The sequence below is a fragment of the Vicia villosa genome, linkage group LG5 (genome assembly GCF_029867415.1).
Source record: "Vicia villosa cultivar HV-30 ecotype Madison, WI linkage group LG5, Vvil1.0, whole genome shotgun sequence".
NCBI lineage: Eukaryota > Viridiplantae > Streptophyta > Magnoliopsida > Fabales > Fabaceae > Vicia > Vicia villosa.
In genome coordinates, this window is record NC_081184.1 from 134355159 (window position 1) to 134367501 (window position 12343).

At 34.6% G+C, this 12343-nt stretch overlaps 2 protein-coding genes across 2 annotated transcripts; one reads left to right on the top strand and one right to left on the bottom strand.

Annotated features, from left to right (window-relative positions):
- Positions 1 to 1007: 1007 nt before the first annotated feature.
- Positions 1008 to 4252, top strand: LOC131602588 (protein DJ-1 homolog C). Its single transcript, XM_058874739.1, has 7 exons — positions 1008 to 1559; positions 1647 to 1796; positions 1993 to 2172; positions 2782 to 2862; positions 2961 to 3161; positions 3705 to 3842; positions 3925 to 4252. The coding sequence occupies exons 1-7, from the start codon at positions 1173 to 1175 to the stop codon at positions 4135 to 4137; spliced, it is 1350 nt and encodes a 449-aa protein (XP_058730722.1). The 5' UTR covers positions 1008 to 1172; the 3' UTR covers positions 4138 to 4252.
- A 3235-nt stretch (positions 4253 to 7487) lies between these two features.
- On the bottom strand, positions 7488 to 10209 carry LOC131602589 (bZIP transcription factor 46). Its single transcript, XM_058874740.1, has 4 exons — positions 9949 to 10209; positions 8096 to 9273; positions 7900 to 7971; positions 7488 to 7808 (listed from the first exon to the last, which is right to left on the bottom strand). Exons 2-4 carry the CDS (start codon positions 9146 to 9148, stop codon positions 7716 to 7718), a joined length of 1218 nt encoding a protein of 405 aa, XP_058730723.1. The 5' UTR covers positions 9149 to 9273; positions 9949 to 10209; the 3' UTR covers positions 7488 to 7715.
- Positions 10210 to 12343: the final 2134 nt, after the last annotated feature.

Genomic DNA, 12343 nt, shown 5'->3' on the forward strand with positions numbered 1-12343 from the left:
GTATGAGAATAAAAAAGAGTGAGAACATATAATCATAAGGGTGAGAAGAAGTACAGAGAGAGAAAAGAAAGTAGAGCGGGTCATATTCACAATAGAGTAAGAGACTCGATGAGAGAAGAAACAATGTGAATATGTATCTCCGAATTCACCTCATTCAAATGTTCAACTATGTATCTCTGAAGTCACAATTTTTGTAACAAAATGTGTGGTTTATTCGGATACGTATCTCCGAAGTCACCTTTTTTAAAATAAAATGTGTGGTTTATTCAGATATGTATTTCCGAAATTTTACTTGATACATGATAAGATTTTTGAGGTCCAAAGTGATCCAATACTTGTATAAATATGGCGTGTCTCATCTCTTATTTGTTGCATACCACACTAAAATCAGAGAATTAACTCATATCCCCACCTTGCATTTGTATACTTCAATGGCGATAAACCACCACTTTCGTTTAGGATAACCGATGATACATCCCTCACAAATTTGAAATTCAAACTGAATACTCTGTTGTGCTTTCTAGAAAATCGCAGAGTTGTCAAGCTCGAGTATCGATCACCTTCGTTTGACAGCAAATGGAAGGCTCATTTCACCAACCTTGAACTGAAGACGGATGAAGATTTGATTATTATGTGGAGTATTTTTCTCTATTATAAATTAAATGGTCCAATTGAAATGGATGCGAAAATTCAAAGATCCATATAATCATTATGTTGTAACGTCCCAGTGAAATGATTATATAATGTTAAATTTATTTTCATGACTATCCATATAATGAATGTTTTTATTTAATGCAATGTTGATGTTGGTGTTGGTGTTGAAATGGTTCTTAAATGATTTTGCTTATGATTTTTCTGAAAACAGTCTAGTTCAGAAATACATTTTTGAACACACTCTTAAAAGACTTCAGAGATATATCTTCAAATTTTATTTAAAAAAAAAAAGAATTTTGATGCAGCCGAAAAAAAAAAAAAACATTTTAGAAATTTGACAAAGGGGGAAGAAAAGGTAGAAGTGAGAGAAGAACTCCTTATCATCTAGTTGAAGCCCACTCTTTTCACTTTTCACTTCATATCTTCATTTCATTTCACCGCTGAAAAACAATCTTCTGCTTAATCGAAAGCATCAATTCCATCGTCCGAACCGGAATTGTGCTGTGGTAACAGAGTCCATGTCGTTACTGCTATTGCCACCCAAACCTCCCCCAACATTCTCTCCCTTCACCGTCGCCACTTCCAGCATCACCCTTAAACCCTTACCCTCCTTCAAACCCCCACGTTGTACTCCAAACTCCACACTTTCCATTTCCGTTTCTCCACCAACAACCGATACAAATGCAACAACAACTCCAAAGAAGGTTCTTCTTCCCATCGGTTTCGGCACCGAGGAAATGGAAGCCGTTATCTTAATTCACGTCCTCCGTCGTGCCGGTGCTCACGTCACCGTAGCTTCCGTCGAGCCTCAGCTTCAAATTGAAGCTGCCGGAGGCACCAAATTAGTCGCCGACACTTCCATTTCCGATTGCTCCAATCAAATCTTCGATCTCATCGTTTTACCGGTTAGTTATTATCTTATCAGTTATTTATCACCACTATCATCATCGTCGCTTTTCTTTATGTTCATGCATAATCATTATAAGTAACAGGGAGGAATGCCTGGTTCAGCAAGATTAAGGGATTGTGATGTGCTGAGAAGAATCACATGCAAGCAAGCTGAGGAAAATAGGCTCTACGGTGCTATTAATGCTGCTCCTGCTGTCACTCTTTTGCCATGGGGTCTTTTGAAGAGAAGGAAGGTACTTAACTTTTTTTGTTTGTTTGTTTTTTATATTGTAGGCATGTTTGGATTCATATCGAGTTTGACGAAATTACAACTACACTAACATTTTGTTCAAGATTCAAAGCTAAATTACAATAACATGCATTATATTGTTTATCTTTTTTTGTTATTGAATTTGGATGAGGCTGATTTTTTCCAGTTTGTCTTGCAAGATAACGTGTCACCCTGCATTTTTCGACAAGCTTCCAACGTTTTGGGCTGTTAAAACAAACATTCAGGTTTCAAAAGGGCTTACAACGAGCCGTGGACCTGGAACTGCTTACATGTTTGCTTTAACCTTGGCTGAGCAGCTATTTGGGGAGTCTGTTGCAAGGGAGGTTGCTGAATTCTTGGTAATTCGCTTTGTTAATTGAAATTTTTATACTTCCACAATAGCAAAGAACTTTGTAGCACCGACACCTCTGAAAAACGACGTCTGTAGGAATATTACCGGTGTCAACGTGTTAGTGTTGGTGTTGTGTCGGGTGTCCGTGCTTCATAGGCGAAGAAATTAAAATTAAGAATGTCATGAAGTCTTCTTTTTAACTGGATTAAGATTACTTACTGTTATTCTGTGTTGCCAAACATTCATGTGGTCAATTTGTAAGCCCTGAATCAAAGTGATCAAGCGAAATCCAATGATTAGTTTGCTGAACGGAATAGTAACTACTGTTGGTTACATACTGAATTAGTTGAACTGCAGGATTTATCGGGTTCTGGAAAAGGAAAAACAAAAGGATTGATGCAAAACGATGAAATTTGCTTGAAATCTAATGTTTTAATTCTGGATCCTAAATTTTGATATTGAGTTATGTCTTTGAGAATTAATTGTATACTTGATGCATGTTGGGAATCAATTGTCTTTGAGAATTAATTGTTTCTGTTATTTCTAATACTTGATGCATGTTGGGAATCAATTGTGTTATGTGCCTGATCTAGTTCATTTTCTTCTTGTATGATAGTTGATGAGAACCAGTGGCGATAATGTATCCAAGAAGGAGTTCAATGAAATTGAGTGGTCTGTTGACCACCATTCCCCCAGTGTAGGTTACTGTCTTATCTGTATAATTTGTTAAACTTTCTGTTGTCACTTGTCCGAGCTTTTGTAATGAGGATCTAACATGTATGTGATGACAATCAGGTTCTCATCCCAATTGCACATGGTTCTGAAGAGATTGAAGTAGTGACACTGATAGATATTCTAAGACGAGCAAAAGCTAATGTCATAGTTGCTTCTGTTGAGAAAACTCTTGGAGTCATGGCTTCACAAGGAACCAAAATTGTTGCTGATAAGTTACTTAGTGATGTTCAAGAGTCAGCACATGATTTGATTATTCTCCCGGTAATACGAATTAATGAAAATTAATGAGTTGATGCATTTTTTGTATGGTGCTGTTTTATGGCTTGTTTTGATTCATGAAAATTTGATCCCATAAAAAAATCAGTTCTCATGTTTAGAATTGAGTCTTTCCAGCTACTGCATTTTTGTATGTTCTACTTTCTTAATTTGTGCTTGCACTGATCTTATCCAGATATGTTCAAACAAACCTGAGTCGATTTCTCAATATGCTCAACTATAAAGGATTTCAAAACCAAATAAAATAGTCATATATTGTATATAGTTGATTTGGATTGAATCATAAACAATCTTTGGATGGAACTTTGGGTGAAAATTGATAACATGCCTTATACTATTATTTTCGCGGGGTCCTTCAAATTGTAGTGTTAATTTTCAGTTGTAACTTGTAAGTGACTCAATTTAGTTAGGGTAGTCCTTATCTGCATAATTAAACGATTCTTATTATTGTCTCCCATTCATCCATCCATCCATCCATCCATCCATCCATCCATCCGTGTTGTTGCTAAGATTGTCATGAATTTTCAGGGAGGAACTGCTGGCACCCAAAGGCTAAGCAAATCTAGAATTCTGAAGAAGCTTCTAAAAGAACAAAATTCAGCTGGAAGAATATATGGGGCCGTCTGCTCCTCACCTGCTATTCTACACAAACACGGTTTACTAAAGGTATTTAATACCCTAATGTTACCATTGTGCTTCCTGATCCAATTCTTTAGATAGGTCTAACTGAATTCTTTTGCTGTTTAAGGACAAGAAGGCCACAGCTCATCCCTCTATCTTAGACAAGCTTAAAGACGGAGCTGTAAATGATGCTGTAGTAGTTATTGATGGCAAACTGATCACTAGTGAGGGACTTGCCAGTATAACTGATTTTGCTTTGGCTATTGTGAGCAAGTTATTTGGGAATGGAAGAGCGAGATGTGTAGCAGAAGGCCTTGTTTTTGAGTATCCTAAGAAATAGAGATTCTAGTTTCAAGTACTTGTAGGTGGGATAGAAAAATTATAGGCAGTGTACTCCAGCCCAGGCTTAACTTTGCTTCGCATTCGGAATAGTTGAATGATACTACCAATTGCCATCTCCTCTGAGTCTCATTTTTTGAGGGATGGTTGTATATGAAAAAATACCTGCAGGTTACACGAAATTAGAACCCGAGTATCAGCATGGTTGAACATCTGACGTGATTCTAGACCTCAAGGAATTGTTGTCCAGTATAATTTCTTAATTGTACTTGGTTGAAAATCATCCGGGGCTGATGTTGTGTGAAAATATTCACACCTCCCTCCAGTTGTTAAAAGACTCTGATTGTTAAAAGAGACTGATTTAGGTTGAGGTCTCTGTCAATTTGAAAATCTAACCTCAATGGCTACAACTTTTTTCAAATCCTTCAAGCCAAATAAGTGTCCAAGTATCTTATTGATGTTTGAAGTGAACGGTTCAATTTTGACAGAAAAAATATGCGGTACTTTTTAAATGCTTATTTATGAAGTTCATTTTGTAAAAGTTACACTTTTCCAATCTATCTTACACATATAAAAAGTGCATCACAATGAATTGAAAAACACCTGAGCTTACTGCAGAGCATAGAGTTCACGTTTATAGTTAAAATTTAAAAACAACTAGCATAGATTGTTCTCCAGAATTGATTTGGAAGTGCAAGAAACCTGATATTCACATTAACTACCACGCTGTCCTATAAATGATGACACTTAATTCTCGAGGAAATGCTGCCATAAATCCAAAAGTGGGACTTTGTTGATCTAAAAGAAACTTGTGCATAGTACAACATAAAATCCACTTTGCACCGTCTAACTATTCTTTTATAATTACTTTATTTATCTTTGGTGCTTTTTTTTAATCTCTTCACAGAACTTTTTTCATCCATTGTTCACACTTTCTTTTTACTTTTTGATTGTTGGGTCAATTTCTGATCTGTCATTTTCAATGATATATATATATATATATATATATATATATATATATATATATATATATATATATATATATATATATATATATATATGTATATATATATATATATATATATATATATATTTGTTGGATCCACTTCATTTTATATGTATACATTTTTTGGAAATTATTTTCCCCACCCTAAGGGTGCTTCTTTATCACGGTGAAAAATCAAAATTGTTCTTAACGTCCAGAGATGCATCTCCAGACACATATTTTTTTCCGCATTAATCAATGCAAATTGATGAATAATCTTTATTTTGTCAAAATTTAATCCAGAGATGTAATTCCGTATCAACATAAGGGTGAGTCCGGAGATGAGTTTTCGTAAAAACTCTTAATTCAAAATTCAAGGAATTTTACGAAGATGCATCTCCGGATGCGTTTATTTCATATATTTGCATTATACCCTCCCCTCTTCCTTCTTCATTTTCGACAAAATCACTGATAAACTCCATTTGAGCTCTTTTCCTTCAAAGTCATTTTCAAACCCCATTTGAGCAAGTTTCTTCAAGTTCACTCACTCCATTCTGTTTCATTTGCTACAAAATCACTCACTTCATTCAACCTTCTCATCGACAACTCAATTTTAGTAAGTTTCCCATTTCATTTTTTTTTTGATATTTGATGATGTTTTAGGCAACATACTCCATTTGAGCTCTTTTCCTTCAAAGTCATTTTCGAACCCCATTTGAGCAAGTTTCTTCAAGTTCACTCACTCCATTCTGCTTCATTTGCTACAAAATCACTCACTTCATTCGAGCTTCTCATCGACAACTCAATTTTAGTAAGTTTCCCATTTCATTTTTTTTTATATTTGATGATGTTTTAGGCAACATACTTCATTTGAGCTCTTTTCCTTCAAAGTCATTTTCAAACCCCATTTGAGCAAGTTTCTTCAAGTTCACTCACTCCATTCTGCTTCATTTGCTACAAAATCACTCACTTCATTCAAGCTTCTCATCGACAACTCAATTTTAGTAAGTTTCCCATTTCATTTCTTTTTTTGATATTTGATGATGTTTTAGGCAACATACGTCGTTTAAGATATATTAGATAGTAGTACATTTGATATAGGTAGTTAATATAGACATGCATTACCATTTGGTTGGAGTTTAGGACATCAATGGGGTTTCTTTCTTTCTGCAACTCGCGAGTTCATCCGAAGATACATCTCCCGATTATGACTGAAATGGTTTTTCGGAGATGTATCTCCATATTTGACCTGATTGCATTTTGATCATATGATTTTCTGGTTTTACAGCTACAATGATTGAAAATAACCAGGAAAAAATTAGACACGACCGTGTGTCCAAACACGCGTCACGAGTCGATGCTATCTCGTTTGATGGTTCACAATGTTGAAGTTCACAACCATCTTATTCTACTTCCCAAAGTCGTTTGTCTCAAGCATCTACTTCACACGTGACCCTTGCTTATGAAGCCCATAAAGAAGACTACGAGACTAATCAAAGGATTTTACAGAGATGCATCTCCGGATTCATTTCTGAAAATATACAGAGATGCATCTCTGAAAAAGATTTTGACAAAAATAGAGTGGTTGACTGAAATACGAAGATTGGTGTGATTTTAGGTGTGTTTGGTGTTTGAAATTGTATCTCCAAACACTAATAAGAACATTTTTAGGTTTCCAAAAATGTGTGACACACCTCATAGAATGGGATGAGCATTCCTCTCCATTATTTCTCTGGAGCTACCCTCCCTTCAATCTCATAAGTTCTCTCTGTATCTGCTTTGTCACAACACAACAATATCTTGTATTTGTTATTTGTATAACCACAATATCCTGTCTTGTTTTTTTATTTTTTATTATTTTCAATCCTTCTCTTCACATTCTGTCCCCCACTCCCCAAATCTACTTTTTAAATCTGTAACAACTTTATAAGATTCTAGATATATTCCATTGTTGTTGGAGCATCAACTAATAACACAAGAAAAATAGAAACACAAATTGCAAACAACTGACACAATATTTGTTTATTCAGTTTGATCAAACGTGTCTACCTCCGCGATCACATATAAAATGTAATTTTGCATTATTATTAGAGTGAATTAAGATTTCAATGTTACAAGCCATAAACATGTCGCCCATCTTTGTCTAAAATTTGAGTACCTTTAAAGTATGGACTACCTTAATCTGCTTTTTAATGTTGGGAGAAAGAGTTGTTGATATGCATTATTATAAATGATGTGGTATTTTTAAATAGACAATAAGATAATATAAACTTTGTAATGGGAGAAAAAATTATTGAGTATGATGATAATTATGTTTAAATTGAACAAAGAGATGAGAAAGAGAGACAGTTCAACAGGCAACAGGCTGGTCTAATCATTATACACTTGATACATGAAAATGACATTCAAGAAAGTGAAATAGTTTATCATACAAGATGCAATTTTAGTACTTTAATTTACAACTAAATGCTCCTAGTAACTAATACCTATACATAAAAGCTACCATCCTGTCTACTGTTAAACTGTAATTACTTCACACCTTACATACATAACTCCTCTCCTTATGACATATCAATGCCTTCATTCCTACTAATCTACCATGGACCTGTAAGTGTCCTTCTCAAGTATCTTATTTTGTTAACCTGTAGCAGATCCTCCTTACTTTTCTGCATTTCCATAAACTCTGCCTGTATCATATCAAATGTGGTTAGACACTGCCAAAACCTCGGCGAACGAATTGTTGACGAGTTTGTCGTGCAAAATGACAACATAACATACCTGTTTTCTTTGTAATTCCTCGTTTACTTCCTTAAGTTTTGCAACTTCAGCCTCTAGTTCCACAGTGTAGGCCTTCCATTCACAAGAACCAAAATTTAGAAGTTATGTGCATTGTAAACGGTGCTAACGGAATGTATCGAACTAAAAAGACTATATACTTGATAAGAATGCATAAATGAGTAAATGAAATGCTAACCTGTTTGCGAGCCCGTGACCTCGCAGCTGATTCCCTATTCTTTATCATTCTCCTTTGTCTCCTTTCAACAACTTTTTCTACAGCACCAAACTTCCTCCCTTTGTTGATTCCATAAGCAACTGGTGAAAGTATTGAAGGATCCAAATTACGCTTTGTAATTATGTCCGGCGACAGTTTACTTCCCGGAGAAGCAATAGGAGCCGGGACATTCGCCACGGATAAACCAAGCATTCCAACACCAGGAGCTACACTGTTTTGAACTAATGTACCACCATTCATTGAATGGTCTTGAACTCCAATCATCCCTCCCCTTCTACCAGGGTTACCAAGTTGAGCATTGTTTAGCATATGAAGAGAAGAAGCAAATGCTACATTTGTAGGTTTCGGGAAAAGGGGCGGTGGCCGTTGCGAGTGGTTCAAGTTAATTGATGAAGGAGGAAGAGGAACAGGAACCTGTTTAGGAACTAAGTTAATGTTGTCACTCATATTCCCATTATTTCTATTTGGTTGTTGGAAGGGAAGTAAATTGGTGGCGTTGTTTGATCTAGAGAAGTCACTAAACCATTCATTATTATTTGGTCTTTCAATTTGTTGAGAATGATTAGGCACATCTTCTTTCACAACACCAGCTCTCACCAAAAACTCTTCCAAAGTCACTTCACCTAATGTTGGTTGTCTCTGAGGCATAGATGAACCACTATCTCCATTATCTTTCATCAATTCCTTCCAAACCTCATCAACTTTTCTCTGACTAAGTGTCCTTGGCAAAGTCAAGGAACTTTGTCTTTGCAAATTACTACCAATTGCGTTGTTCGGTCCTTCTCCTCCTACTCCTACTCCTCCTCCACCGGCCGTTGATGTCAACGCCTGAGTCTCTTCAACATTCCATATGTTTTTCAAGAGTTCATCCATGTTCATCGATCCAAAATCTTTTCCAACTCCACCAATTGTACTCTGTAACTCATCAAAAGTCAACGAGTATACCGAAGACTGCCTCGCTAGATTAACATTTCCAGATGGCTTCACACTCATTGCATCCCAAGCAAAGTTCATGTTTGACCCCACTTTCAAAAACTTAAACCAGAAGCAAGATTTTCACTTAAGCAATCTCTATCTTAAATATTATCCAAAGGTAGATCATATGATATTTTCAGTCACTGTCCTTCAGAATAATTACCCTGTATTCAGATCCATAAACTTCAAAACATGAAAACAATTCGACTTTATTTTATCCTTTTCTATTTAAATAGCTTATACATAAGTGCTTATATGATAAATGTGATTAATTAAGGCGTTTTCCCAAAAAGGATCATACACTTCACAGTTCTACTTGTATTCCCTTAATAGTTTGCAAAATCTGTAACACTCTCAAAATAGAAAGTACAAGAAGATACAAAACTACAACCTCGTTAACAGCATTGGAGGAAAGCAGATACATAAGAAGCAACATAGTACATAACAAAAAAAAGCTCAGCAAAACAGTTCCAAAACAGTTTTGAAGAATTAATTGAATCCACACCAGCACAAAAAACCAAAGCAGTGTAAATAAATAAAAAAAGCTCAAATCCAACCACAACAAATACCCATTACAGACCAGTGAGATCAAAACATCTGTTGAGTAAATTAAGATCCATATAGAAATTGAAAAAAAAAATGATGTACAAATTAGGTAAATTAGAAATCTGATGTAGACAGAACATAAATTATCCAAGATATTAATAATACCTAAAACATGTTTTAAAAAAAGTCTTAAAAATAAACTCAGAAATGGTAAGATTTAGATAGAAATAAATATAATTAGGTATAGAGAGACATGGATGATAAAAAAAACGGCGGTGAGAACGAAAACTCACTCGTGTGTATTCAGCAAACGTTGTTGAGTGTCGTGTCTGAACGATCTTTGAGATTGGGGGGGTGTATGGTAGAATCGACAAGTGTCTACGAGTTGTGCCGGGTTATAAGGAGAGACTCAGTCACCATGGAGAGAAATAGAAAGATATAACAAGAAATTAACAGAAGATTTTTATTTTTTTAATTAAAATGAAATAGTTTTGGGCCAATGAGGTATCAAAACGTGGACCAATAGTGAGGGAGTTGAATCGTTGATGTGACGTTGAACCAATGAGAAATGAAAATGTGGAACGATGTGGTACTGCAAATATTTGATGCTTGTTTCCGACAACATTACAATGGTGACCATAACGCTTTTATTTGGAGATTTTTATCTCGTGACTGGATGTTATACAGTACATGTGCTTTTTATTTTTTGATGTTGTAATTTTGCTTCAAAAGAGGGAAGATTGGTCCATCCCACTCTCTGTATGGGATGAGGCAGGATAATGTTTTTTATTTGGTGATGGGACAGGATTGACGTAAGTTTAGGGGATTTCTTGTCTCCTTGTAGAGTAAGGAAGATGTGCATTTTTGGGTAAATTCTTTTTTTCATCACCGCCTCTTCAACCCTCTCATTGCGGGTAAATTTGTTTTTTTTTTAAATAAAATGAAATAATATTTGGACTTTTCTTTTATTCTTATATCCCTCCTTTTTTTATAAAGGTCTTTCATTTTTTTATAACTACTAAGGATATCAACGGAATAAAAAAATTGTAGAAAACACTTCCTTGCTCTCTGCTCTACTCCTCAATTTTTTTCATTTTTGTCTCTGATCTTATTTTTAAGGAATATTTTTCTTCATCCTCATATTTTTATTATCTACAGAGATCCATAAACATTACATCCCATCTCCATAAATTTCTATAGTATTCACGTAGATTCATGAATGTCTCATCCCCTCTCACAAACCTTCACGGTATTTATGAATATCAAATTTTAAAAAAATTTATACTTTTCATCAAAATTATGACACCAATTTTTTATAATGCAATATTGGTGTTATAATGCTTTTTTTAAAAATAAAAACTTATTTTGCATCAATAAAAAAGTATCTACATGTTCTCATTTTTTTCTGTTAAAAAAATAAATATTCAATCGAGCTACCATGCATAATTAAGAAATGAGGCGGACGAACATTGTTGAGAGCATAAGAAATGATAGCAGGACGGGGGTGGATCCATGGCCACTACATCTTTAACACCTAAAGATTAAAAAAAATTATGTACACAATTTCGCAAAAAATAAGCAGAAATGACATATTAGAATGTGCGTACTTAAAACTTTATTCTGTCATAAAAAAAGTGTGCGCTAAACAGTCATGTTTGACTTGCTGACCCGTTTTGACATCTACACTTATTTTACAATAGAGTGAGTAATAAATAAAAGGGGTATTATGGATAATAAAGACAATGGATACGTTGTTAATCGATATTCATATATCAATAATTTTGAAAATAAAATTTAATTTAATGTAATTTATATAAAACGTCAAATGTGGCTGATATTAAAAAAATAAAATAATTCTTATTTCATATTTTTTAGGATGAACCGATAAATAATGTTTGTGGTTATTTTTGTTAGAGGAATACTTGAATTAATGACCTCTTATCATTTTGAATGCTATTCTTCTATAAACCATCTTATTACTCTTACCGTTACTTTAGTTAAAAAGAAAATTTGAAACTATGACTTCCTTATTTTTTTTCCATCTCCATGTTCTTCCCTTAAACCACCTTATGAATGTACATTACCGTAACTTAGTTATTCATTAATAAAAGAAATTAATTTGGGTGATCCTGGCAACGACCGTCAAGTGCTTAAAAGTATGTTATCTTGGCAACGACCGTCAACAAGTATCTTAGTAGAGTACCCGCATTTAGGGGTGTTCAAAATCAAACCAACCCAATAGAAAACCGCAAACCAAACCAAACCAAACCGAAACCGCAAAAAACTGCATTTGGTTCGGATTAGTTTGGGTCATCTTTTAACAAAATCGCATGGTTCGGTTCGGTTCGCGGTTTGTATTTTGCAAACCGAACCAAACCGAATCAAACCGCATTATGTTACAACCTAACTTTTACTTAACTCATATCCAATCCAAACTTAAACCTATTATACCTTAACCTTATGATTACGAACAATTTTCTCATCCTTACATATATAATTTAAGTCCCGATCTTTTCAAATCTCTAATAACATTATCGAACCTTCTTTGCCACATACATCTTCCCTCTTCTTCTATAATATCTACTCTCTTATATTCTTTCTTTTTCACCTTCTCATTTTTATGTAAATGTTTCGTATTTCAGTTTCGTTTTTATCGCACATCTTCTTCTCTTATCTCTCAACTCTTTT

What these genes read in the sequence shown, in the direction of transcription:
- LOC131602588 (XM_058874739.1), top strand. Translation starts at nt 1,173, where the DNA reads ATGTCGTTACTGCTATTGCCACCCAAACCTCCCCCAACATTCTCTCCC. An exon ending in GGGAGGTTGCTGAATTCTTG is followed by an intron (nt 2,173 to 2,781) that starts GTAATTCGCTTT and finishes CTTGTATGATAG; the next exon opens with TTGATGAGAACCAGTGGCGA. An exon ending in ATGATTTGATTATTCTCCCG is followed by an intron (nt 3,162 to 3,704) that starts GTAATACGAATT and finishes ATGAATTTTCAG; the next exon opens with GGAGGAACTGCTGGCACCCA.
- LOC131602589 (XM_058874740.1), bottom strand. Translation starts at nt 9,148, where the DNA reads ATGAACTTTGCTTGGGATGCAATGAGTGTGAAGCCATCTGGAAATGTT. An exon ending in GGTCACGGGCTCGCAAACAG is followed by an intron (nt 7,972 to 8,095) that starts GTTAGCATTTCA and finishes TGTGAATGGAAG; the next exon opens with GCCTACACTGTGGAACTAGA. An exon ending in AGGAATTACAAAGAAAACAG is followed by an intron (nt 7,809 to 7,899) that starts GTATGTTATGTT and finishes GATATGATACAG; the next exon opens with GCAGAGTTTATGGAAATGCA.